General features: G+C 40.3%; 1 protein-coding gene across 1 annotated transcript; it reads right to left on the reverse strand.

The window, feature by feature from the left end:
• Nucleotides 1-8,710: 8,710 nt before the first annotated feature.
• On the reverse strand, nucleotides 8,711-9,729 carry LOC109411871 (uncharacterized). The gene is made up of 2 exons (XM_019685497.3): nucleotides 8,984-9,729; nucleotides 8,711-8,922 (listed from the first exon to the last, which is right to left on the reverse strand). The coding sequence occupies exons 1-2, from the start codon at nucleotides 9,691-9,693 to the stop codon at nucleotides 8,715-8,717; spliced, it is 918 nt and encodes a 305-aa protein (XP_019541042.2). The 5' UTR covers nucleotides 9,694-9,729; the 3' UTR covers nucleotides 8,711-8,714.
• Between the last annotated feature and the right edge of the window lie 16,675 nt (nucleotides 9,730-26,404).

The following is a 26,404-nucleotide window of genomic DNA, read 5'->3' on the forward strand; positions in this document are numbered from 1 at the left end:
CGGAGGGTTTCCGTCGATCGACGAGTCGGTCGGCCCCAGCGAAGTTTCCTACTGGTCAACGAGGCGACCAGTCGTAGGATTCCTACCAGTAAACGAGAGGATCGTTGCGAACGGTGACATTCTTGCCGCTGGCGAGGACACCAGCCTATCGAAGAGTCGGTCGGCCGCAGCGAAGTGTCCTGCTGGTCATCGAGGTGACTAGTCGAGGAATCCCTGCCGGTCTGTGGACGATCGGCACCACAGTGACTTCTTTGCCGCCGGCAAAGACACAATCCCATTGGAAGAATTCTACCGATCGACGAGTCGGTCGGTCACAACGAAGGTTTCTGCTGATCGAGGAAAGATCAGTGGAACCGAGATCCTTTCCCCTGGAGGATTCCGCCGGTCAGCCAGGAGATCGGCACCAGCGAGTTGTTCCCCTGGTCAACGAGGCGACCAGTCGAGGAATCCCTGCCGATCTGTGGACGATTGGCACCAACGGTGTCTTCTTTGCCGCCGGCAAAGACACCATCCCGTCGAAGGAATCCCGCCGATTGACGAGTCAGTCGGTCCTGGTGAAGCGTCCTGCTGGTCATCGAGGCGACCAGCCGAGGAGTTCCGTACCGGTAGATTTCCTGCCGATCAACGAGGTCATCGGCCCCAGAAGAAGTGTTTCCCTGGTCAACGGGCGAGAGGATCTACCGCCGGTCAGTGAACGATCGGCACTGGATGTGTCATTCTCGCCGCCGGCAAGACCACCGACAAGGTTATACCGGTCAGCGAGCCTTGCGATCGGTACCGACAAAGCCTTCTACTGATCAAGGAGGTATCAGTGGAAGCGGGACAATTCCTGCTCGTCACCAAGGGGAAGATCTCCCGTCGATTAGTGAGGCGAACGGCCCTGGTCAACAAGGCGACCAGTCGACGGTTTTTGCCGTTCAAAGTAGATCGGCACCGTCGGTGAATTCCTGCTTGGACACCAAAGCGAGGACTTGCCGACCAACCACCAACCATCGAAGTGAAGTGTACCCAAACCGGGTGAAGCATTCGAGATGAGACACCGCACACCGGAATTTGAGGACCCCGTCATGCATGAGACACAGCTGCTCATGCATCTTCGTGAACAGGTCACGCAGAAGATCCGATACATCATCGGAAACCTGATGGAGGCAGAGCACGACCCGTCGAAGATGACATCATCGCTCCTGCGGGTGTACGAGAAGAAGCTAGGCACGTACTACCAGGAGTACGCTAAGCTTCACCAGGAGATCTTGGACCGGATCCCTGCATCAGAGTTCAAAGAACAGGAAGAGCTGCAGATGGACTTCGACCGGCTACACATCGAAGCGCTGCTAAGGATAGAGAAGCTATCCGCGAGCTTGACTGGTAAGTACCAACTCAGCGAGAGTGAGTGCCGTGTTTTGGAAAGCTTCCAAAGCAGGAAGCTGGCAGAGCCTACTCAAGAGGAGCACTCTGAAAAGTCTAACGTGAAACCGTCACATCACGTTGCGACGACCGTCAGCAATGCAGAGCCCGCTCAGCAAGAGCGCTCTTATTGGTCCAGTGTGACGCCAACAAATCACACTGTGACACTTTCCCAGTCACCAGCCAAGTCGCAATCGAGAGAGTGCCGAGCTTTTGGAAGCCTCCATAATCGGCATCAGGTGAAGTCCGTCTCAGAAGAACTCTACGACTCATCCAGTCTAGAGCCGCCGGCAATCTCTGAGACGTCCAAGGACGAACCGAGGGAACACGATAGGTCGTCCTATACGAAGGAACCGCGTCACACAACGAGATGTGGCGTACCATGCAGTAAAGATCGACAAGGCGTGGATTGGAAGCGGACTTCCCTCCGGACAGAGTTGACACCGACGAAGCATTCCAGCCAGTCCTGTATGCCGCTATCGAGTGGCACTGCGATACCCGTCCAGGTAATCCAACCGGCCAGCAAGGATTGGAGATCTTCAGGAAGAGTGCGGATTCGCCACCAATCGCAGTGTGGTCGCGACGAGCTCTCCGACGCGCCCAGGGTAGTACCATGGACTCAGAGAGTGCGATCAGACCACCAATCGAAGAACGCTCAAAAGGAGCACCGCCAGACGGTAAGTATCCGGAGTAATCGCCAGTCGGAGTTCGCTCGAAAGGAGCTCTTCGGCTCACCAAGTCATACCGTGAAGTCTGACGAGTCAGCAGCCCCTGGTCTACTGCATGAAGTGGATCATCAACACCGCTTGGAGTGCGATAAGGAGGAGCACTCCCGACAACCAAGTGTAGGACCACATCCAATCGTCCATTCAACGATATCCGTTGGACATCCCGAATTCGCTTGGAAGGAGCAGTCCAAGCCGACAAGTATCGGGCAGCTACGTCATGAGGAGACTAGCTTCGAGACTATGACAGTGGCAGCCGAGAAGTTACCAGAGCCTGCTCGGGAGAAGCTCTCTGGCCCGTCCAGTGTGGAACAGCCCGTTCACACTGCAACTTTCGACGAAAGATCCGTCTTCCCCCAGAGAATGCAGACTAGATCGTCCGGAATGGAGCTGACGAACCACGCCTTATGTACTGTCGAGTCCACGGCAAGCACGAGAGAATCAGAGTCCGCTCAGGAGGAGCTCTTTGATTTGTCCTGTGTGCACCAGCCTGCTCACACTGCAATATCCGCCGTGGAACCAGAGTCTGCTCACAAGGAGCATTCCAAGCCGTGCAGTGGTGATCTGCCAGATTCCAGTGTAGAAAGGCCGAATCACGTGAAGAACGCTCAGGATGAGCAATTCTGGCTATCGTACGTAAAGCCATTGTGTGGTGCAATAGCTGCAAATCGAGAGATAATCCCAGACAAACCGAGTCTGCTGTTGGACGAAAAACCAACGTTCGCGACAGTCATCAACCAAGTGGAGTCCGTTCAGGTCGAACACTCCAAGCTGTCATCGTATGTGAAAACACTGGCAAACCTGGCGGTGTTTTCCAAGGAGTCAGAGTTGGAGACCATGGAGTGTGGAACTCTGGACAGCGTGAAGTTGGCTCCAGACGTGTCTGTAAGCGCAATCTCTGACAGCATCTGCAAGACGGATAAGTTCCGTAAGTTGCAAAGACCGGAGGCCACGAAGAAGTGGCACACCAAGCCAGCGAAACCACCACCAAGAACTTCTGCGAACGCTTCGAGGTCAGCTCTGGTGGGCGAGTACATCAGTGCGAAAGCTTGCTCTAAGATGATCGTCGAGCAACTCAGCCCAGCCAAGGAAGGGCATGCTGGAACTGCAGTCAACGTGAAAGCGATGTATTGCGTCGTGCTGCCTACCGAAATATTGCATCGCCAGCCAATGCTCAACGGTACGAAAGAAATGGGAATGGAATGCGCATTGTTTGGCCAGCAATCTGTTCGGCAAGCTGTCGAAGGGCAGGTGAAAATCCGATTTGGCTGCCTTTACCGCACTAGGAAGGAGAATTTCAAGAGGCCGATGGAAACCGTCCATCACCAACGAATTCTTGACTTGAATGGAGAAGGAAAAACCCAACCACCACGACGAGGACGGAGCTTCGGAAAGATTCCGACCAGTCGACTACCGCTTCAACTCGATTGCAGAGAAGCCAACCGTTATCCGATGCCGCTGCTTCGACAAGAATACTTCCAGCCCGGGGGGCAGTATGTTCGCGCCCATCGGACGCTCCGGTGGAAAATGTGCCCCACATTCCCCTACGAGATTGAACAGCGTCACTCAAGCTCCCACAAACGTAAACACGGCGGCGACAGCGAGCCCAGCACGGGACCACTCACCACTAACGATGATTGATGATGACAGCTGCGAGCGAGCGCGCGTCAACGCGGTGCGCATGCTGCGAGTGAGTGACCGTGAGTGACTTCGATCTGACAGTGTAGCCAGATTGATGGAATGTTCTGGAATGTTTCATACCGGGAATATTGTGGAACTTTCTGGATGCCTTCCGGAGTGCTATAAAAAGAGAGCACCACCACCGAACGAGAAAATAGTTTGATTTGACCCGGCAAACGGTCAAGTAGTGAGAAGTAATATCGAAGTGTACAAGCGTTCGCGTGGCTTCGACAACGCGAAGTAGAAGTGTAAAAGCGTTTGCGTGGCTTCGACAACGCAAAGTTTAGTAGTAAAATAAAGTGCTTAGTATAGAAGTACTTTCTGTGCGTTTTTCTTTCTGCGGAAAGAAACTTCCCGTTTGAGGCACTGCGGCGCCTCAACATTTTGGTCCTTCGAACCGGATCAACGGAGGATTTCTGGTACCCCAGGTCTTGCGAGACTCCATCCCGCCAGGAATCCTAGAGCTACCCGCTTGAGGCACTGCGGCGCCTCAACATTTGGTCCTTCGAGCCGGATCAACGGAGGATTTCTGGTACTGCGGAGCCCCAAACAGACGCCATTTTGAAATCCAAGATGGCGGCTTCCGGTTTCTGGAAATCCATGGAAACCCACGCAATATGGATATTTCCGGAACGGGTTCGACAAGCAGATGTTGAAAATCGATGTCCGACGCCATTTTGAAATCCAAGATGGCGGCTTCCGGATTCTGGAAATCCATGGAAACCCACGCAATATGGATATTTCCGGAACGGGTTCAACAAGCAGATGTTGAAAATCGATGTCCGACGCCATTTTGAAATCCAAGATGGCGGCTTCCGGTTTCTGCAAATCCATGGAATCCCACGCAATATAGATATTTCCGGAACGGGTTCAACAAGCAGATGTTGAAAATCGATGTCCGACGCCATTTTGAAATCCAAGACGGCGGCTTCCAGTTTCTGGAAATAAATGGAAACCTACGCAATATGGAAATTTCATGAACCGGCTCGACGAGTAGATGTTGAAAATCGATGTCCGACGCCATTTTGAAATCCAAGATGGCGGCTTCCGGTTTCTGCAAATGCATGGAATCCCACGCAATATGGATATTTCCGGAACGGGCTCGACAAGCAGATGTTGAAAATCGATGTCCGACGCCATTATGAAATCCAAGATGGCGGCTTCTGGTTTCTGCAAATGCATGGAATCCTACGCAATATGGATATTTCCGGAACGGGCTCGACAAGCAGATGTTGAAAATCGATGTCATATATGTACTCATATACTCATCAAGTCCAATCGATAGATCCTCATATTGCATGGTATCATAGCTCAAAACACCATTCCGTGGCCGCCATCTTGGATTATGGTCCACCATCTTGGATTTCAAAATGGTGTCAAATATCGATTTTTGAGTTCTACTCATCAAGTCCGATCGATAGATACCCATATTGCATGGTATCATAGCTCATACCACCATTACATGGCCGCCATATTGGATTATGGTGCGCCATCTTGGGTTTCAAAATGGCGTCAAATATCGATTTTTAACATATACTCATCAAGTCCAATCGATAGATCCTCATACTGCATGGTATCATAGCTCAAAACACCATTCCATGGCCACCATTATGGATTATGGTCCGCCATCTTGGATTTCAAAATGGCGCAAATATCGATTTTTGACTTCTACTCATCAAATCCGATCGATAGATATCCATTTTTCATGGTATCATAGCTCAAAACACCATACCGTGGCCGCCATTTTGGATGATGGTCCGCCATCTTGTATTTCAAAATGGCGTCAAAAATCGATTTTTGAATTCTACTCATCAAGTCCGATCGATAGATACCCATATTGCATGGTATCATAGCTCATACCACCATTACATGGCCGCCATCTTGGATTATGGTCCGCCATCTTGGATTTCAAAATGGCGTTAAATATCGATTATTAAGTTCTACTCATCAAGTCCGATCGATAGATACCCATATTGCATAGTATCATAGCTCATACCACCATTACATGGCCGCCATATTGGATTATGGTCTGCCATCTTGGATTTCAAAATGGCGTCAAATATCGATTTTTAACATCTACTCATCAAGTCCGATCGATAGATACCCATATTGCATGGTATCATAGCGCAAAACACCAATCCGTGGCCACCATCTTGGATTATGGTCCGCCATCTTAGATTATGGTCCGCCATCTTGGATTTCAAAATGGGGTCGGATATTGATTTTTGACTTCTACTCATCAAACCCGATCGATAGATACCCATATTGCATAGTATCCGTAACAGATTCACCGTTAAATAGCAAGCACTCTGACGTTTTGACCGCCATCTTGGAACCTAAGCCGCCATCTTGAATTCCAATACCCTTATAACCACCTCTTTAACAAACAAATAAACAAACATACAAATTTACATACACATTAACATACAATTTAACATACAAACATACATACATTGACTTTTATATATATAGATTGCATGGTTTAGAGCCTAAAACTCCATTAAACAGTCGCCATCTTGAATTTTGAGCCGCCATCTTGGATTGTAGACCGCCATCTTGGATATTCTGGTCGCCATCTTTGGACTGGTTATTGATTACACCCTCCACTGGTTACTCATAGCTTACTCCAATTTAGCTTTAAAAGCTGAGAAAAAAAACATGGGACAGCTTATGCTGAAAAATTGAACATGGGACAGCTTATGCTGCAAAATAGAACATGGGACTACTGCAAAATTGAACATGGGACAGCTTATGCTGGAAAATTGAACATGGGACAGCTTATGCTGAAAATTGGAACATGGGACAGCTTATGATGACAAAAATGAACATGGGACAAATTGACTTGATGTTGTTTCTATAGATTTTCCGAACAAAGTGTACTAACCGAGGGCAGTTTCTAAAAGAATACGTAAAAATAGACCGTTTGGCGAAAAAAAGTCAAAATCGACTAAATGTAACATGGGACAACTATGCTGCACACGGCAGTCATCAACTATCGCTAATTTATATTGAACATTTTATATTATTTCAAAGAGAAGATGTTTTTACACATCATGATGCAGAATAAGATGTTTAGCAATAATCGTTTTTTTGTTAAATTTGTGGCTAAACTTATATGATGAAACTACTAGTAAATCACTCTGAAAAAATTTCTCCTTCGTAATGTTTCACACAAGTACCTAACCATAAATTTTCTTATAAGTGGTTAGCTGTAGGTATTACCTGGTTGATGCAACGAAAAAAGCGGACTGTCAATGCACTTTTAATTTGAAAATTCAATATTTTCGACCCTATATCTAAATATTAAGAATGGGGGGGAGATTGGGGCAAGCAAGTTATCGAGTGCACATAACCTTAACTAAAAATTCAACTTGTTATCCAGTCCCCATTTGACGTTAGAGTGGTGCCATGTTTACCGTATCTCCATAAAAGCACGCTTTTTTCGAAAATATGTCGAAGAAGTGTCAAGCGAGTGTGTTCATACGTTTAGTGCCTAAAATCATTTATAACAATAAATCCATGCGTTTGGACAGCTCCTCTTATCATCAGCTAATTTTTAGTGTACTGCAATATCGCAAGCTCACAAAATATACTTGATAGCGTTTTTCTTCTCCACTCAATTTTTAAATTCCAAGGAAATATCGCGAAACTACCAGACGGTAACGGCATCCAGGAAATACCGGGCCATAAAACCGGTAACATGACAAAATTTCGGAAGACGAACGAACGTCGAAAAATATCATGTTTTTTTTTTCAATAAATCTTTTAATGCGCCTCTCCCTCATTGTAATCCCTCCTCCTCTCATGGAGGTTGAAACTTTAAATGAGGATGATTATGGTGGCTAAAATGGCGATACAACATACAAACTTTTTTTTATCAAGTTTCAACCATTTTTTTCGATTGTATTAGCCTTTTTAGGTGGATTAATCATCTTTTAAAATTACCTAAGTTTTTATTCGTCATGGTTACATTGTATTTAAAGTAGGTTTACTAGATATGATCAATAAAATTAACTTGTATTCATAGACAGGCGACTTCGAATACTTTGACCCATTCTCACCCCCTCTAAGGGGTGAGATTGGGTAAATTTTCAATCATTTGTAGTTAAGTAGACAATTCATATAATGTGATACTTTCTTGGCTTAACTATCATTACCATATAGAAGAGTATACATACCAAATAAAAAGTTATTCTGACTTCAACTACATTTGTTATTTAACAAACAATCTTTGAGTATCATTTTTGACCCATTCCCACCCCCAACGACGGTATGAAAAGTATAAGTTTGGCTTATAGCAATATTGTGGTATCATAATAACTGATATTAGGTGGATTTATGACTGTTATTAGGTTCAGTGTTTTAAATTGTAAAAGGTAATTGTAATGAATGAAATAATTAAAATACTTTTCGTGTACTTAGTATATAAGTAAAAGAGTTTTAAATACAGGAAGGTTCCTTTGAGAGGCTGTCTGCATATAGGGTATTGGTTCCCTTATTAAGCATGTGGCTCCCATTTTCATCCTACGAAAAACAAAGGTTTGAAGCGCTGTTTGTTTTGTTTCTCATTTTTGTATTTTTTGTTGGAATTACGCATGAAAACAAAAAGAACGGAATCAATCGGTGCCGTAATCGCTTGTTTTCGGATAGGATGAATATGGGAGCGTGAGATTGCTGATGGTACACATACCGTATAAGGACGCTTTAGGACTTGTTGATTGCCCAGAGTTCACTAGCTACGTCAGTTCAGAAAATAAACGAACTCAATGCTAAATATTTACATGACGGAAAACTTCAAAAAAGTTTTTGATGTGGAGTATTGACGGCCAGATTATGTCATAACTTGGATTGTTAAAATGATAACCCACCAGCAATTTTAATCTCAACACGTTTTTGTTCTTTATTTTATTTCATGAAAGATCTCATCACCTTGTCATGAGCAGTTAGTAGCGCATTTTTTGTCGGATCGTGTATTCCTGTGAACACATCGAGTATTGAGTTTCGACACTCGTGAAACACCAACTGACAAGGTGCACCTTCCCTGCCTAACTGCTCCGCTCGGTAGTATTCGTTGTCACTGTGTTCCGAAAGAGGCTCTGCAGTAGATGATGGTCTACAATCGAATTGGAAATCATTATTATTTGTAAACCGCTGTTGAATCTTCAATTCCTTACGTGAAAATAATGTGCAACAGTTCTGCAAACACTCCCCCGGTATGAGTGAACTGCGCATTGGCTGCCTCGCAAATGCTTCGCAGTACGCATTCCCGTCCTCCGGAGCCGTAGACTTGACCGATATGTTCCAACGACTTGTACGTCATCCATCGTGAACCCGCCGCATCGTAACCCTGGGCCATCTGGGACTCCAAATTGGACGGAGGCAGTTCCTTCCTAAGTTCTTGGAGAGTCTCTTCTTCATCGTCATCCAGCCAGTAGTTGTCATCTCCCTCCTCGAAATAGTCATCGTCATCGCTTTCTTCGCTACTTGCCACATCCGGAAGTGGCTCCATTTCGATTTTGACATCCCTAGCCGTAAACGCTTCGTAGTGCTCCATCGGGGGGAGCGTAACGGCTTCTCGCTTTTCAAACAATCGTCGACTATCATTCCATCCTTCCACGTAGATGGGTTTCAGGTTATCGACCGTGGTCGGCAGAAAGTACTGCGCCTTGAAAACCCATCCGGACGTAACGGACTCGGGTGTCCCCAGTGGTATACCGATACCGGAAATCAACTGATGACGCGTGGGAGACGTCGGAGGGAAGATGAGCACGCGGCCCTCGTCTTGTTGATCGGGTTGGACATATGGTGAGTGTGCTGCAGAGCTCGCAACCAAAAGGTGTAGGAATACAAGTTTAAATAAGGTCAGTTTCTCGCTCAACTGCATCTTTGCGACTGATTTACGATCATCACCAATGCTAACGACCCGTTGCGCTAGACCCGTTGGGCTAGTTTACATTTTTTCGAGCATGTGTGAACCAAGCAACTGAAGTGGTGTGAATTACATATGACAATACTGATTGAGTTTCATTAGCATCAATTGCTATGATATTTCCAAGACCACAGGAAAGTGAAGTGTTTTCTCTAAGAACGTCTTTGGTGTGGGCTGTAAACTTGGAATTGAGTCAATTCGAGTTGAAATTTCATTCACTTTAAAATTATTGCACTATGCACCCGAGTCGTAGTCACAAACACAAAAATAAAAACTTAATTTTCAGTCAGATTCTGATTTATCGACCGTATTCTATATATAACTTAATCATTTTATGGCTTTCATTTATTTAGTTAACATCAAATTCATGATAATACTGAATCAACAATTTGCCGCCATAATACTCAATTTGCAGCTGCAGCTCTCCAACGTCGGTCACGCCCAACACTCGCCAGATCACGCTCCACCTGGTCCGCCCATCGTGCTCTCTGCGCTCCACGCCTTCTTGTACCAACCGGATGGTTAGCAAACACCAACTTTGCAGGGTTGTTGTCCGGCATTCTTGCAACATGCCCTGCCCATCGTATCCTTCCGGCTTTGGCCACGTTCTGAATGCTGGGTTCGCCGTAAAGTCCTTAGCACGCGTCGCTCGAAAGCTCCGAGTGCTTGCAGGTCCTCCTCGAGCATCGTCCATGTCTCGTGTCCGTAGAGAACCACCGGTCTTATTAACGTCTTGTACATGGTACATTTGGTGCGGGGGTGAATCTTTTTTGACCGCAGTTTCTTCTGGAGCCCATAGTAGGCACGACTTCCACTGATGATGCGCCTCCGTATTTCACGGCTCACGTTATTGTCCGCCGTTAGCAAGGAACCGAGGGAGACGAATTCTTCTACCACCTCGAAAGTATCCCCGTCTATCGTAACATTGCTGCCAAGGCTTGTCCTGTCTCGTTCAGTCCCACCTACCAGCATATACTTTGTCTTAGCCGCATTCACCACCAGTCCGACCTTTGCTGCTTCGTGTTTCAGGCGGGTGTACAGTTCTGCCACCGTTCCAAATATTCTAGCAATGATATCCATGTCATCCGCAAAACAGACAAATTGGCCTTCAAGGGCGATGTTGAATAGTAGGGTAGGGCAAGATGAGCACCCTAAGGATCACGTTGAGTTTATTGAAAGTTAGCACAATTTTTCAAAGTACCTCTCAGTAGTTCTTTTCTATATCATGTTTTCTATCACCCATAAACATAGGAGGGTTCAAAATTCACAATAAGGATGATTTATTTGACTAAACAAAAAAGATGTTTTATGGTCAGTTCGAACATGCTACGGGGCAAGAAGAGCCCTTCAATAAAATCCCAATATTTTCACAATAAATTGGCCATACAGTGATTGATATAGTGAACCTTGTTTATAGTTATGGTATCACGTTCTAAAATTATCAATTTTTTCGATTATTGAAAAAAAAATGCGGTTTTATAATACTTTATACAAAATGACCCGAAAAACAATAAACGATTATTAAGTTGCTTATTTTTAGGAATTTGCGCAACCAATGTAGTTGCAGAGGTTATGGAAACCTATGCTCGGCACCATTGAGTGGATTACAATAATTTCAAAATATTTTCTATATTCCCATCAGGGCACTATGGGCCAGAAATCAAAATTTCGCGACAAAATTCAAAAAAGTTGTTTTTTTTTTATGATCAATCAATTTTCATATTTGTATGATTGTTTGGGCTATGTTTAATTGTATACCGACTGATTTTTTTTGATTTGTAACAAAATTGTATCGTTTTTTGTATGGAGAAACTTCTTATAAGCGAATATTCTCTTTAAGTTTAAATTACAATGTTTACTCAAATTGTACAGTTTATTTGCCAATTTGTTCAAAAAGTAAAAGTATTCGACCGAATTCGACATGCAACCGATCTAGGAAGCTAGTTGAGACTCTTCTTTTTCGGATGCTACCGGACTTTTTTGCGGGAATTTGCTGGACACCGAGATAGAATGATTTAAGCGCATGCGTTGATTTTACAATGTTTTACGCTGTGCTTTAATAACCATCCATTCTTAGATAGACTTTTGGCATTATGACGCAATCTCTTTATAGCCTGCGAAACAATACACATACACGGAGAAAAAAAAATTGTAAAAACAAACAAATTTTAGTTCAATTCAACCGGAATTCAATGTTAATATCGGCACAAACGACGGTTTAGTTAGATTTTACTACCCAGGTTAGTTAAAACAAACTAAAATATCATGTTGATAGATTTTCATAACCAATAGTTATTTTTACAAACATCCATTCAAAACAACAAAAATGATTGTTGTTCGATATGACAGCTCTGAAAACAAACATCAACATTAGTTATTTCAAACCAAAACATGGCGGTTGAAATTACCGGAATACCGTTCAAATTAAACGGGGTTTGATTGTTGAATTGACCGACCAATTTATTGTTTTTGCTTTGCTTACTGCTCCCCCTGGGTTCCGTATTTTCTTTCTGGGGTGATGTCACATTGAAACTTCCGAATAAATGTGTAAAATTTGTTCCATTTTATTTAAAACAACGCTTAATGTATAAACTTTACACTTTTTTCATCCCACTGGGAACGAGCATAAATCACCGGAGATGAGTTTGTGAATTCTCTGACGGGGCCTTCAAGATTTCGCTAGAACATACGGAAGATACGGAAGAGTAGAGGCGGGACTGACGTTACTATGCATCCGGTAGAAATATTGATGTTTGTAGATACGCCTCACCGAAGAATCCGGCCAAATTCCATCACCGATACAACGCACACGTTCTTCTTCTCGTCAAATGAGAAATTCGTCGCTGTATGGAGAAAACTCTAACTCACACCTCCGCCATGATATTTCTTTTGAGCTGTTGAAAAAAAAACTAATTTTAATTCAGTATTTTATAGGTTTATATCAATCAGAATATCCTTGAGAATATCAATCCAATAAACAAAAACTTACTTGCTATTATTCTTTGTTTTGGTTTAATTTCTTAAGCTTTCTGATCTTCCGAGTGTCTTAATTCACCTTCCGAGTTTGCTCACACGCACAAATATGTGATGAAATTCATTGATCGGTTTTTCTTCAGATGACAGACAAAGGCAGTTCTCAGTACGAGCAGTGTCGGCGTTACAACTTTTAAACAAACCGAGGCATTAGTTTGAAATGAACGGAATTTCCGGTTGTTTTACCTCCAAATAAGAGATTAGTTCATTTCAACCGGCAGTATTTGTTGATTCAATCCAGTATGTTGGTTTGTTTCTTTGATTTCTAACTGAAAAGGAACAACCGGAATTCCGGTGAAAACAAACTAAAATTTTGTTAGAAAACAACAAACATTTTGGTTTGAAATCACCATACTTGAGAAAACAGTGATTAGTAAAAACAACAAAATTCGTTGTTTATTTCAAACCAATCTAAATGGTTTGAGTCAACAAAATTTAGTTTGTTTACAACTAGTTTCCTGGTTTGTAAATCAACAAACGTGTTTGTTAAATCAAACTAAACTGGTTTTTCTCTGTGTAGCAACATACTACTATTATTCTGGAAGGTTTCGTTTCAGGTAGGACTGTGAATTGTAGACGTTGAAATCAATATCACACACTTACTCAAAGTGCAAAGTTTCGGTACATCAATTCGTGTGGTCAATTATGATTTTTAATAATCTCAATTTATGTATAGATGTCATGTATGTATAGTTTTTGGTGAAAAAATTCGCTGCTCAGGTGTTTCAGATGTCCGGCATTTGGCAGAATGCCACTTGGCCGAATTATGTTCAAAATAATTCAGAGACCTCTTTTCACATTATAGCTGCCAATTTGATCATCATTATTTTTTTTCCTTCTTCCTTCCTCCAATCATTGACTATTCTTTCTTATTTTATAATTCAAGGATTAGTTGGCGTTGAAACTGTCAATATTTTATCAGAGATTTTTCCTCCTTTTAATCAAAGGGGATTATTTTGAGTTATACTGACGTGGAAAACAGTGGCACTATCGTTTCTTCTTCAGCCAAACGGCATTCAGCCAAATGACTTTCGGCCAAGCGGCAATAAGCCAAATGACACTCGGCCAAATGACTTGGAGTCGGTATTTGAACAATAAATTGTGTTCGCTCTTCGATCATATGTACAAGTGTAATGGATATATTTGTGATTAGGGAAAAGATTTAATTTTCCTTATAATAGGGTGCCGAGCCACTTGGGCGTGGCTTGTTTTTTGGGCACTTTTCCGCTACAACTCAGTAAACTTCGAACCAATTAACTTGAATTTTAAACAGGGCTAGATACTACACCTATCTCACCGCGTTCCAAAAATTGTGTCAATTGGTTCACAATTGACTGAGTTGTAGCAGAAGGAGCCCACAATAGAAATTACTGCCCAAGTGGCTCGGTTCCCTATTTCAAATGCCGTGTCATTGATAGGCTCGGTAGCTAAGTCGGTAAAGCACTTGTGTAGCATATAAGGGTCGTGAGTTCAAATCTCACTTGATCTGTGGATTTGTCCCTAATTTCACTAATAATGTATCCATCTGTATATATGTATGTACGTTGAGTTTATTTAAAATTCTTATTTTGATTGATATACCGAAACTTTGCACATTGGTCTTGATTTAAAAGCTTATAATCACATTTATATTTGAAACAAAACCTTCCAGAATGAAAGTTGTTTGTTGCTTTGTATATTGTTTCGCAAGCCATAAAGTCATAGCGTCGTAATGGCAAGAGTAGGTGATTATTGAAGCACAGCGTGAAATATTGTAAAATTTAAGGAAGCACTAAAATAACTCTAACTTGGCTTCCCGCAAATTCCCGCAAAAAAGTCCGGTAGCATTCGAAAAAGAAGGGTCTGAACTAGCATCCTAGACCGGTTGCATGTCGAATACGGTCGAATACTCCTACTTTTTGAACACATTGGCTAATTAAACCGTAAAATTTGAGTAAATATTGTAAAATTTATTTTTAAACCTAAAAGCATCGCAATTTGTGCATCGAATATGCAAAACATACTAAATTTACTTTTAGGAAATGTATGCGTTATATTTTTTAATAACATTTTTCACCACAAATCACATTTTTCTTAATATTGGTTAAAATCGAGAATTTTCGCTCATAAGAAGTTTCTCCATACAAAAAACGATACAATTTTGTTACAAATCAAAAAAATCAGTCGGTATATAATCAAACATAGCCCAAACAATCATACAAATACGAAAATTGATTGATCTTAGAAAAACAACTTTTTTGACTTTTGTCGCGAAATTTTGATTTCTGGCCCATAGTGCAGGGGTGCTCATCTTGCCCCACTATAGGTAAATAACTAAAATTGAATAAATTTTAATGTTTGTTTTTAGCACATATTTTCTAATGTAAATTAAAATGCTTTGCAGTAAGCTAGTAATGTTGGCTGATAACCAGAATTATGGTAAAAATATTATTCTGACACAGAAACCTTATTTTATTCTGATGATTTCTTATAAGAAAATGCTAAAAATCCATGCTATTGACTAATTTGACGATATTTTTTAATTCGTTCATTATGAAGTACCTTTTATCTGGTTAACAAACAAGATGGACATTATTCTAACGGATTATGAAGTTGTTTGGGCAAAATTCATCATACAAGTAGTAAAACGGAAGGGTGCTCATCTTGCCCCGGGTGGCCATCTTGCCCCGTCCTACCCTAGGCAGGAAAGTCCATCACCTTGTCGTAGTCCCCGTCGAGATTCGAATGAACTGGATAGTGCACCCGAAATCCTTACGCTGTTCTGCACACCGTCCATCGTTGCTCTTATCAGTCTGGTCTTATCAGTCCGGGAAAGCTGTTCTCGTCCATGATTTTCCATAGCTCTGTGCGGTCGATACTGTCGTATGCCGCTTTGAAGTCGATGAACAGGTGGTGCGTTGGGACCTGGTATTCACGGCATTTCTGGAGGATTTGCCGTACGGTGAAGATCTGGTCCGTTGTCGACCGGCCGTCGATGGAATCGGCTTGGTAACTTCCCACGAACTCATTTACTTTAGGTGAAAGACGACGGAATATGATCTGGGATAGCACTTTGTAGGCGGCATTCAAAATGGTGATTGCTCGGAAGTTCTCACACATTAACTTGTCGCCTTTCTTGTGGATGGGACAGATTATCTCTTCCTTCCACTCCTCCGGTAGCTGTTCGGTTTCCCAGATCTTGACTACTAACTGGTGCAGATAGGTGGCCAACTTTTCCGGGCCCATCTTGATCACGGAGAAAAATCAATCCAGTTTGAAACAACTAATACGTTTGTTGTTTTCTAAACTAATGAAAAAGTAGTTTTAACACTCATTTTGTTTGTTCCAAATCATTGGTTTCGGTTTGAATCAGCCACGCGAATTAGTTGTTTCTACTACCCGAAGTGTCAAAAAAATTATGAACAGTATTTGTAGTTTCAAACCAATGATTTGTTGTTTTCAACTATAGCAAGGCGTTTGTTTTTACTAAAATGTAGGTTGTTCCGGTTCAGGTTAACAAACTGAAATTTTGGTTCGATACAACCGGCTTGGCAGTTGAATCAAACTAATATTTTCTTTGGCGAAAAATCTACTGCCATATTGGTTCGAAACAAACCAATTGGAAATGGTTGTTTTTTTATCAATTTTCCGTCCCCACCATCAGCAGCAACCTAGCAAACTCAAAGTGGGCATTGTGTATACAAAGAGTGATGCAATATTGTTACATAGATGAAAAATAATCGAAAAAGTTAAAATTCGTTCAACTTCATAAGGTAAGATTTGTATATTTTCCTTTGATTTAGTAAATAATTGTTGAATGGGTATGATGTTTCTTTGAATTTCTGATAGTCACCGAAAAAGCATCGAAGACACCTCACATATTCTAAAGAGTATAATCTATATATATAAAAATGAGTTTGAAGTCCCTTTGAGGCAACAAAACTCAAGAACGGATGAACCGGTCGGGATGACCCTTGCACGGTTCGATTAGTATTCATGGTGGCTGTGTTTATAAGTAATAAAAGTTACCAAAATCAACTGAAAAGATGAACAAATGTGAAATTACTGAAATTGTTGAGCGCGGGGAAGAAATCCAATACGATCGCAATAAATATAATCTAGAGTGCGGTGACGAAATGAACACACTACAGCTGTCAAATACCACAATCAAAATGGCAGTACGACGTCTGCCGGGACAGCTAGTGCAGAATAAAACGATCCCGCAACTCGACAGCAACCTCAATAGAGAAGCTATGAGAAGGAAGTAGACACCGTAGCTGATGAAGCTAAGTCCCACGAAAATTAACAGCAAAGCTGAGCACATCAGCACATCCCATTGGGTGCCATTAGAGCATCGACCGGGTTTGCTGTCCAACACGGATTTCCCAAATAAGAATCCCAAGCGCATAAATTCGTTTGGATCGCTTCCATTTCTTACTGATGATTGTACATTGTACACCGGTGACCCGATTGTTTCTTAGTTAGTGAATATTTGCACTTATTTAAGAGTATGTACTAATTAACACGAATTCACCAAAATGGCAAATAAATATTTAACAGAAAATGAATAAAAAAATTAAATAAAAACGTTTCTAAATTTAATTCTACAAGAAAAAAAAAGATAAAACCCCGGTAATTTCAACCGATAGCGTTTGGTTTTTCAACCAATTTCATCGTTTGTTTCAAACTGTAATTTGTTAGAATCAAACCATTAGCGTCGGTTGAAACAACTACCGAAATCTGTTGTTTTCGCAACTGTCAAAATTAAACAATCATCTTATTAGTTATTTCAAACGGATTTTTGTAGAATTTAACCGTTGAATCAATGAAACAAACAAACGGAAATTTCAGTAATTTCAACTAACGCGGGCAGTTGAATCAAACTAATTTATCATTTGTGCCCAATTCAAAACGAAAATCCGGTTAAAACAAACTGAAATTCGTTTGTGTTTACTAATGTTTTTTCTCCGTGATGAGTTCTGCTGCGATACCGTCCTTACCAGCCGCTTATCATTTTATGGCTATATCGGTCTTTTTCTACTCAGAGTGTAACACAGAGAAAAACCAGTTTAGTTTGATTTAACAAACACGTTTGTTGATTTACAAACCAGGAAACTAGTTGTAAACAAACTAAATTTTGTTGACTCAAACCATTTAGATTGGTTTGAAATAAACAACGAATTTTGTTGTTTTTACTAATCACTGTTTTCTCAAGTATGGTGATTTCAAACCAAAATGTTTGTTGTTTTCTAACAAAATTTTAGTTTGTTTTCACCGGAATTCCGGTTGTTCCTTTTCAGTTAGAAATCAAAGAAACAAACCAACATACTGGATTGAATCAACAAATACTGCCGGTTGAAATGAACTAATCTCTTATTTGGAGGTAAAACAACCGGAAATTCCGTTCATTTCAAACTAATGCCTCGGTTTGTTTAAAAGTTGTAACGCCGACACTGCTCGTACTGAGAACTGCCTTTGTCTGTCATCTGAAGAAAAACCGATCAATGAATTTCATCACATATTTGTGCGTGTGAGCAAACTCGGAAGGTGAATTAAGACACTCGGAAGATCAGAAAGCTTAAGAAATTAAACCAAAACAAAGAATAATAGCAAGTAAGTTTTTGTTTATTGGATTGATATTCTCAAGGATATTCTGATTGATATAAACCTATAAAATACTGAATTAAAATTAGTTTTTTTTTTCAACAGCTCAAAAGAAATATCATGGCGGAGGTGTGAGTTAGAGTTTTCTCCATACAGCGACGAATTTCTCATTTGACGAGAAGAAGAACGTGTGCGTTGTATCGGTGATGGAATTTGGCCGGATTCTTCGGTGAGGCGTATCTACAAACATCAATATTTCTACCGGATGCATAGTAACGTCAGTCCCGCCTCTACTCTTCCGTATCTTCCGTATGTTCTAGCGAAATCTTGAAGGCCCCGTCAGAGAATTCACAAACTCATCTCCGGTGATTTATGCTCGTTCCCAGTGGGATGAAAAAAGTGTAAAGTTTATACATTAAGCGTTGTTTTAAATAAAATGGAACAAATTTTACACATTTATTCGGAAGTTTCAATGTGACATCACCCCAGAAAGAAAATACGGAACCCAGGGGGAGCAGTAAGCAAAGCAAAAACAATAAATTGGTCGGTCAATTCAACAATCAAACCCCGTTTAATTTGAACGGTATTCCGGTAATTTCAACCGCCATGTTTTGGTTTGAAATAACTAATGTTGATGTTTGTTTTCAGAGCTGTCATATCGAACAACAATCATTTTTGTTGTTTTGAATGGATGTTTGTAAAAATAACTATTGGTTATGAAAATCTATCAACATGATATTTTAGTTTGTTTTAACTAACCTGGGTGGTAAAATCTAACTAAACCGTCGTTTGTGCCGATATTAACATTGAATTCCGGTTGAATTGAACTAAAATTTGTTTGTTTTTACAATTTTTTTTTCTCCGTGAAGGGAGTAGAGATCAAAGTGGATATTGTCAGATTTCTTGAAACGTAAACACCGCGCGGTCGTTGAAATGTTTCAAAAAGGGGCTTTGCACAAAAGTTCACGCGGTCTATCGTTTTCGAAAGGAACAGCCGCACCGTAGGAAACGCCGCAATGTTATTTCCCATAAGGATGAAGTAAACAGGGAGTGAAAACCGCGGCTGTACCTTTCAGAAGCGATAGGCCGCGTGCACTTTTGTGCAAATCCCTCAATAATGAAATGATAGATAAGGACTGTATCGGAAATTAACTATAAACGTTCACCACTGCCTAAAAAATAATCTGTTCGAAATAAACATAATTTTAGATACTATATAAATCTCTAAAATAAAGAATGGCAGTTCTGATTTTCAAAAACTAAACTTGGACTTTTATCTCTAAGATTGCACATATGTTTTTAAAATTTTGGACACCCCCTAAAAATTTGAAATAGCGAAAACTGTGGAAAAATATTCAATTTGTTCTCTTATTTTTGCACAAATATATTCTTTTCCAGAATGCTCATGATATAGGAAAATTATTTTTATCAAGAAAAATTTCCTCCGTGGTTTAGCGCAATTCATAAAAATGAAAAAATGGCTATTTTTCGAGGAACTCTTTTTTTATGCGACTTTAAAGAACAATTAAGCAATTAAAAAATACATTTAGTTGAAAATTCGCATTTTTTTTTCAATTGGGCATGTATTTAAATTTATTGAAGAGGTAGATTTACCACAGAACGGAATTTTATAACCTCTAAAGATATTTAAAACAGAGCGTCAAAATTCGACCAAGAAGTAGGTGTGTTTTGGGTTAGACCACTTTCTACATGATGGAGGGTTTTCTATCCAAAATAAGAATTTTAAAAGTCGGTATTGAGTGATACGTTATGTGTACATAACTGCTAGTAATAATCATCATTTTCCAGATTTTTCCCCGTACAAATTTTTTTCGCTACAAATTATTGAAACGTTAAAAAGATTTAAAAAAATTGCCTTTTGTACAGATTGGTATTTTGTGTGGTGTACTCATAGAACCATATTTTCAATAATACTTAACATTTTCCAAATTTCTTCAAGCTGTTCTAAACTTCACTATATTGTGAAGATTTCATAGAAGAACCGAAATGAAAAGACCAACCATGCTTCGAGATAGAGCTTTTTGAACGTTTATAGTTAATTTCCGATACAGTCCTTATGATAGTATTCGCTATCTGGAGGAATTGCTGGAGGATTGTTTAGAAGAATTCCTAGAGGAATCTTCAGAGGAACTGCTGGAGAAAATTCTGCAAGAATATCTGAAGGATTTTTTTTCCCAAAGGAATCCCTGCAGAATTCCCGGAGGAATCTCTGGAGGAATACCTGGAGGAAGCCAAGGAGTAATTCCTGAAGAAATCCCAGGGGGAAGTACCGAAAAAGTCTCAGAAGAAATTTTTAGGGAAATCTTGAAGGAAATCTTGGGGAATTCAACCTCGCTGTTCGTATTCGAAGACAGCGAGATTGCAGCTCTAGGGGAGGAATTGGTTGAAGAACAATGCTTTAGAAAAAGACACCATCCATTGAATCAAAATTGAGACTGCATAACCATTACGTCCGAGTTAATGCATGGACACATTTCTGAGGTAATCCCTAGCGCTGATATTCATGAAAAAACCCTCATTTAACTACTGAAGGAGTCTTTGATGATATTTCTGAAGGAATTCTCGAGGAAGTTGAGGATGGCCTCCGTGGAGAAATTTCTTAAAGAATCTCTGGAAGAATTTTTGAATAAATCGTCCATCTAATTCCTGTAGCAATCCCTGGAGATATTCTTCAGAGCATCCCTTTAGGATTATTGTAAAATAAACCCAGAGAATATGATAATGGAATTCTGAAAGAAGTTGAAAGAATTCCGGGAGGAACTTGTGAACGTATTTTTAAAAGAAATCCCTGGAAGAGTGTCTGGAGAAACACTTAAACTTATGTAAAGATTCCTAGAAAAAGCTCATGAGAAATTTCTGAAGGAACTTCTGTAATACTTGCTAGGAATTATTTCTAAAGAAAATTATGAATGTCTCAAAAAAATCCGAGTAAAAATTCCCAAAGGTATGCTTGACAGAAAATCAAGAGTATTTCTGTAGAAATACATAGAAGAATATAAACCTATGACGGAATCTCTACATGCAGAAATCTCTTGAAGAATATCTGCTGGAATCACTAAACAAAATCGTGACAGAACTTTGGGAGATATCGCTGGAGACATTCCATTATAAGAAATTTATTGAAGTTCTGAATTTTTTTAAGGTGCCGATGGAGGAGTCTTTAGATTACTTAATAAATGGAATTCCTTAAGTTTTTTTTTTCTGAAGGTCCATTAATTACGTGACGCTTTGAGAAGGGGAGGGGTTTCAGGAAAGTGTGTTTCAGAGGTATCATACAAAAAGCGTGCCAAGGGAGTAGAGGGTTCAAAATAAACAGTTTTTATGTGATATAAATTATGGAAGACATTAATGATCGTTGCTGTTCTTTTGTGCTGAAGATTAATCTGAGCAATACTAACCATAGCCACTACCCAAACAAGGTAAGATTAAACTCTTCGCAATAACAGCACACTAAAGAACAGCAGCATTAAATCCAGATCGGTATTTATTGGAAAACGCCAAAGGCGAGGATACACAGAATACACTGTGTAAATCGCATAATGCGAAACCATATAGGTGAAAATTTAAACTAATTAAAAACATCTTCATAATCCCGCCCTTATCTAGCCTCAAGTAAGACTAAAGAAGGGCAGCTGATTGTCTCGGAGAAACACAAACTCCACTGCATCATTGCTCCGGTTAGCACAGTAAAGGCAACATACTGTGGTGGGCGCCCTGGTACTCCACAGGCTCCGTTAGCGGTTAGGTTTTTATTAGACCCATTGGAGCCATTCATTCCTAGGCACGGTAAGCATAAAGCCGCATCACACCATGAATTAGAGGTCACCTGTTGGTGGATTCTTACCACCGGAACAGGCGGTCCGTAGTGTTATTCTTAGCCAATTCAGGCCAAACATGTCTAAAGGTCCTATCTGCAGAAGAGAGGCTCTCTTTGATTTCCCTCTCTTTCGGTAATATCTCAGCTGTTCGTTTGAATTATGATTGTCTCCTTGCATAGAACGAAGGTCAAAACAGTCGTCTTTTGATTTGTATTGCAAAAGTAGTTGATAAGTGTAGCATTACATTGCAATAATTGAAAGAGAAAGTGAACAAAGAGAGCCTCTCAAATGCAGATAGGACCTATTGAAATGTTTGGCCTGAATTGACACAATCGCTACCGACACTACACAGCTATCTAGGCTAACCGGGAAAAGAGTTAATGTTGATGATCAACTTCATACGGGCTCGAACAGCCGCTAAACTAAATTCACCTTTAAATTTCAAAATTTCAAGGTTAATTCCGTCGAACATTTTCCGAGAGGGGGGGTGTTGTGTGATTTGGGTGCTCCATTTACGATTTGTATTGGCAGAACAATTGGAACGGTGACAAAGCTGGAATGCGATGCAGCAAAGATCGGACTGGTAGTACATGGGTCAAACACGAAGTACATGCATGGCAATGAATGAAACAGATCCAGCCTTGGCAGCGTAACGATAAACGAGGATACCTTCGAGGTGGTGAAGGAATTCGTCTACCTGGGTTTCTTTTGCTAATGGCTACCAACAATATGAGTTCGGAAATACGTTGACGCGTCATCAATGGAAGTTATGTCTACTACGAGCCATACGCACTAAGTTTTTTTTGCCGAATCTCGGCAAACCAATTGCCGAGATTGGCACCGCCGACTGCTCGGCAAACAGCTCGGCAAAAATTGTATTTGCCGGTACTTCGGCAATCACAAAATTGACAGCTAGTGATATTTTACCAAGTTTCTCAGCAAATACATTAACTGAAGCTCGGCGAAATCATTTGCCAGCATAAATGGATTTGCTGAATCTCGGCATATTTTTTGTTTTCATTTGAAAATAATAAAAAATAAATAAATAAAATTCAGAATTCTTTGCCCAAGTCTTATTCCATATAAAACCACGAAAAAAGAAATTGTATTCTCCAACATTTATTTTTACATTGGCCCATAAAATTATGAAAAATATCGAATTTGTTGCCGCAAGCATTCATTCCTCTCAGGGTTCCTCCTTTCATTTTGGTTCATGTGTTGAAATACTACTCAAAGACCAACGGCTCCTTGACAAACAGCGGCACATAGGCGTTACTGCGATTCTATACTTAAAACTGATTCTCGAGCTCGGCAGAAAAAAATACTGATTTCATCCGGCAACTCAGGATTTTGCTGATATCTCAACAAACAAAATGTTTTTGCCGAGGTTGCCCAAAATGATTTACCGAAATATCAGCAAGTCGTATGAAAACTTTGGAAACTGACAGCATTTTTTGCTGAGACAATCGGCAAACACAAATTTTGCCGAAATCAGTAAACGAGATTACCGAGATCTCAGTATTAATATATAATCCTCTTCCAAGACACAAACGTCACTTTTGCAGCCGGCACGTAGCAGCAAAAAAAAACAAAATAAATCAGTGCTACATGGTGTTGAGGGAAACCTAATTATGGATATTACGCTGAGTGATAAAAAAGAGTAAGTATTAAAAAATAATCCTTTTGTAAGTATTCAAATTCCAGCTAATTATAGTCAAAATCACATGCTTACAGAATGACGACCACACAAATCCAAAACTCCAATCCACATCCACGATCGAGGAATTGTTTACTTTTGCCTGACTAGAAGAGGAAACAACAATGAAAGTATTCGGCATTATATTAACTATTTTTCGTTTTATTTATATATTTATAGATGTAACTAAATAAACGTAGTAATAACTTTCTATTATGTTTCCAATCGGGTGCGAAATTTTCAATTTAATTTTAACTTTTTTCTTCCATTCCAAAACAAAAACATTATAAAATGCCGAGATTCAGCAAATTTATTTGCTGAGATTTCGGCAAAAATATTGAAAGCTGTCAATTTTGTGATTGCCGAAATCTCGGCAAATCTAATTTTTGCTGAGATGATTGCCGAGCACTCGGCGGTGCCAATCTCGGCAATCTGTTTGCCGAGATTCGGCGAAAAAAACTTAGTGTGTAGAATACAGTGAATATGAAGCAAATTAGCGATACCGTCTACCCCCGTTCGTTTGACCGCATCTAATCTGAACACTTTTTAATTTGACCCCCTCTAATCTGCACATCGTTCAAATTTAAAATGGCTCAAACTTCATTCTGCTAATGGAACGGGGTGAAACGAAACGCAGAACCAAAACAAAACATAAAATGAGACTGCCAGCAGTGGGGTTTTTCGTCGTCCACAGGGTTGCTAGAAGTTCAAACTAAAAATGAACCCCGTTGGTTTGCATGAGGTGTCGTTCAAACCAACGGGGGTAGACGGTAGTTTACTTACAGAGTGTCTTTAGGGTAGTGGAGGTATTTTGGACCGGGCAGGTATTTTGGCCCACCTAGGGAGTTTTATGATATTTATCACATAATCTCTACTGAATTTTAGTATTTTTTTTATTGGAACACGAAAAGTATTCAACTGTGTGATGGCCTTTATTTTGGATGTTAGTTAAATATGCTGTTCAGTATCAAAAATGGAGAAAATGTTTTCACTTTCAATGAAACGCACGGAAAAGCATCAAAAACAAAGGAGGTGACAAATTTGTAGTCGGCTTCGAAGAGGTATTAAATTTTACAAATAAATATTTATTTCATGTGAATGTAGTTAGGGCCATGTAAGAACTCAAAATAAACTGTTCTTATCCTCGGTGGAGCGATAATATTTACTAAAACGGTGGTTTGAGGTATGGCCAAAATATGTTCAACATAATCAGATGTGGACATATTTTGGACCACCAGTCAGAACCATCTTTCCAGTTCCTTCTAAAGGGAGAAAACATTCATGCCAATGTAATGTACTCTGAAAACAGATAAATAGAATAAGTTGGGACCTCCCGTAATCTGGGTTGTTATACGTTTATTTCACAATGAGATTGTTGTGGGTTCGATTTGTGCCCTAACAACTTTTCGACAAGTTGAAGTTTTCAGGTGTTCAATCATCCAGTTTAGAAAAGTTGTCCTTCTCGGCAATTAGTTGATGACTGAGACAATGTGTTATCTAATGTATGTTTGACCAATTACGTATCATTCAAATTACTTTATTTTTGGTGGCCTTTTCACTCATTACAATATATGTGGAACGCCTTTATATTTAACAAAATCACTAAACTTACACACTTCCTATGAAGCGTTACGTAATTTATACATGGTGATTTACGTCATGCAATAGTTAATAAATACACGTTTTGCGTAACATTTTTTTTATGAAACATCATACTACAACGCGTTGGCAATAGCAACAAAATTTCATCTTTTTTTACCGTTACGTGATTTTTAAACGTTCCCTTTCTCAAAAATTGAATAGAAAATTTGTAAACTTCACGTAGTTTTAACTATGTTCAAGTTATTGCTGAGATGGTTTTCATTTCATCAATCAATTGAAATTAAATTTGGTGGGCCAAAATATGTGCACTTGGTGGTCCAAAATAGAAGCCCGAGATTCGTCAGGAGTGTTGATATTTCTTGTATTTACTACAAAAATTTTGAGTTCTGTTTGGCCTTTTTCGACAGAAAACATGTTGCTCTACGTAATGCCTACTGAAATTATCCATATTTAGAAGTGGGGACCTTTTTTTTCGCTGAATTGTTCATCCACTTCCTAAAGCGGTCCAAAATACCTCCCTTGCCCTAATTCTTACACCTTTCGACTTCGTTTAAAAAATGCACTTCATGTGCCTTCAGCACCACACACCACCGCTGATTTGTTTTTCTTTTGCCAAAACATGGCAGCTGCAAAAATGACAGTTGGATTACTGAAACTCAGCAAAGGATGACATAATTGCTGATATCTCGGTAATCTCGTTTACTGATTTCGGCAAAATCCGCGATCACTGCCAGAATCAGCCAAAAATGCTGTCACTTTTCCAATTTTTCAAGCAGTTTGCCGTTATTTCGGTACAATATTATGAACAATCTCGGCAGAAACATTTTGTTTGCCGAAATGTCAGCAAAATTATGAACTGCCGTTATGAACCAGCAAATATTTCTGCCGAGCTCGAGAATCAGTTTTAAGTGTG

This window comes from Aedes albopictus, chromosome 3 (genome assembly GCF_035046485.1).
Source record: "Aedes albopictus strain Foshan chromosome 3, AalbF5, whole genome shotgun sequence".
NCBI classification, from domain to species: domain Eukaryota; kingdom Metazoa; phylum Arthropoda; class Insecta; order Diptera; family Culicidae; genus Aedes; species Aedes albopictus.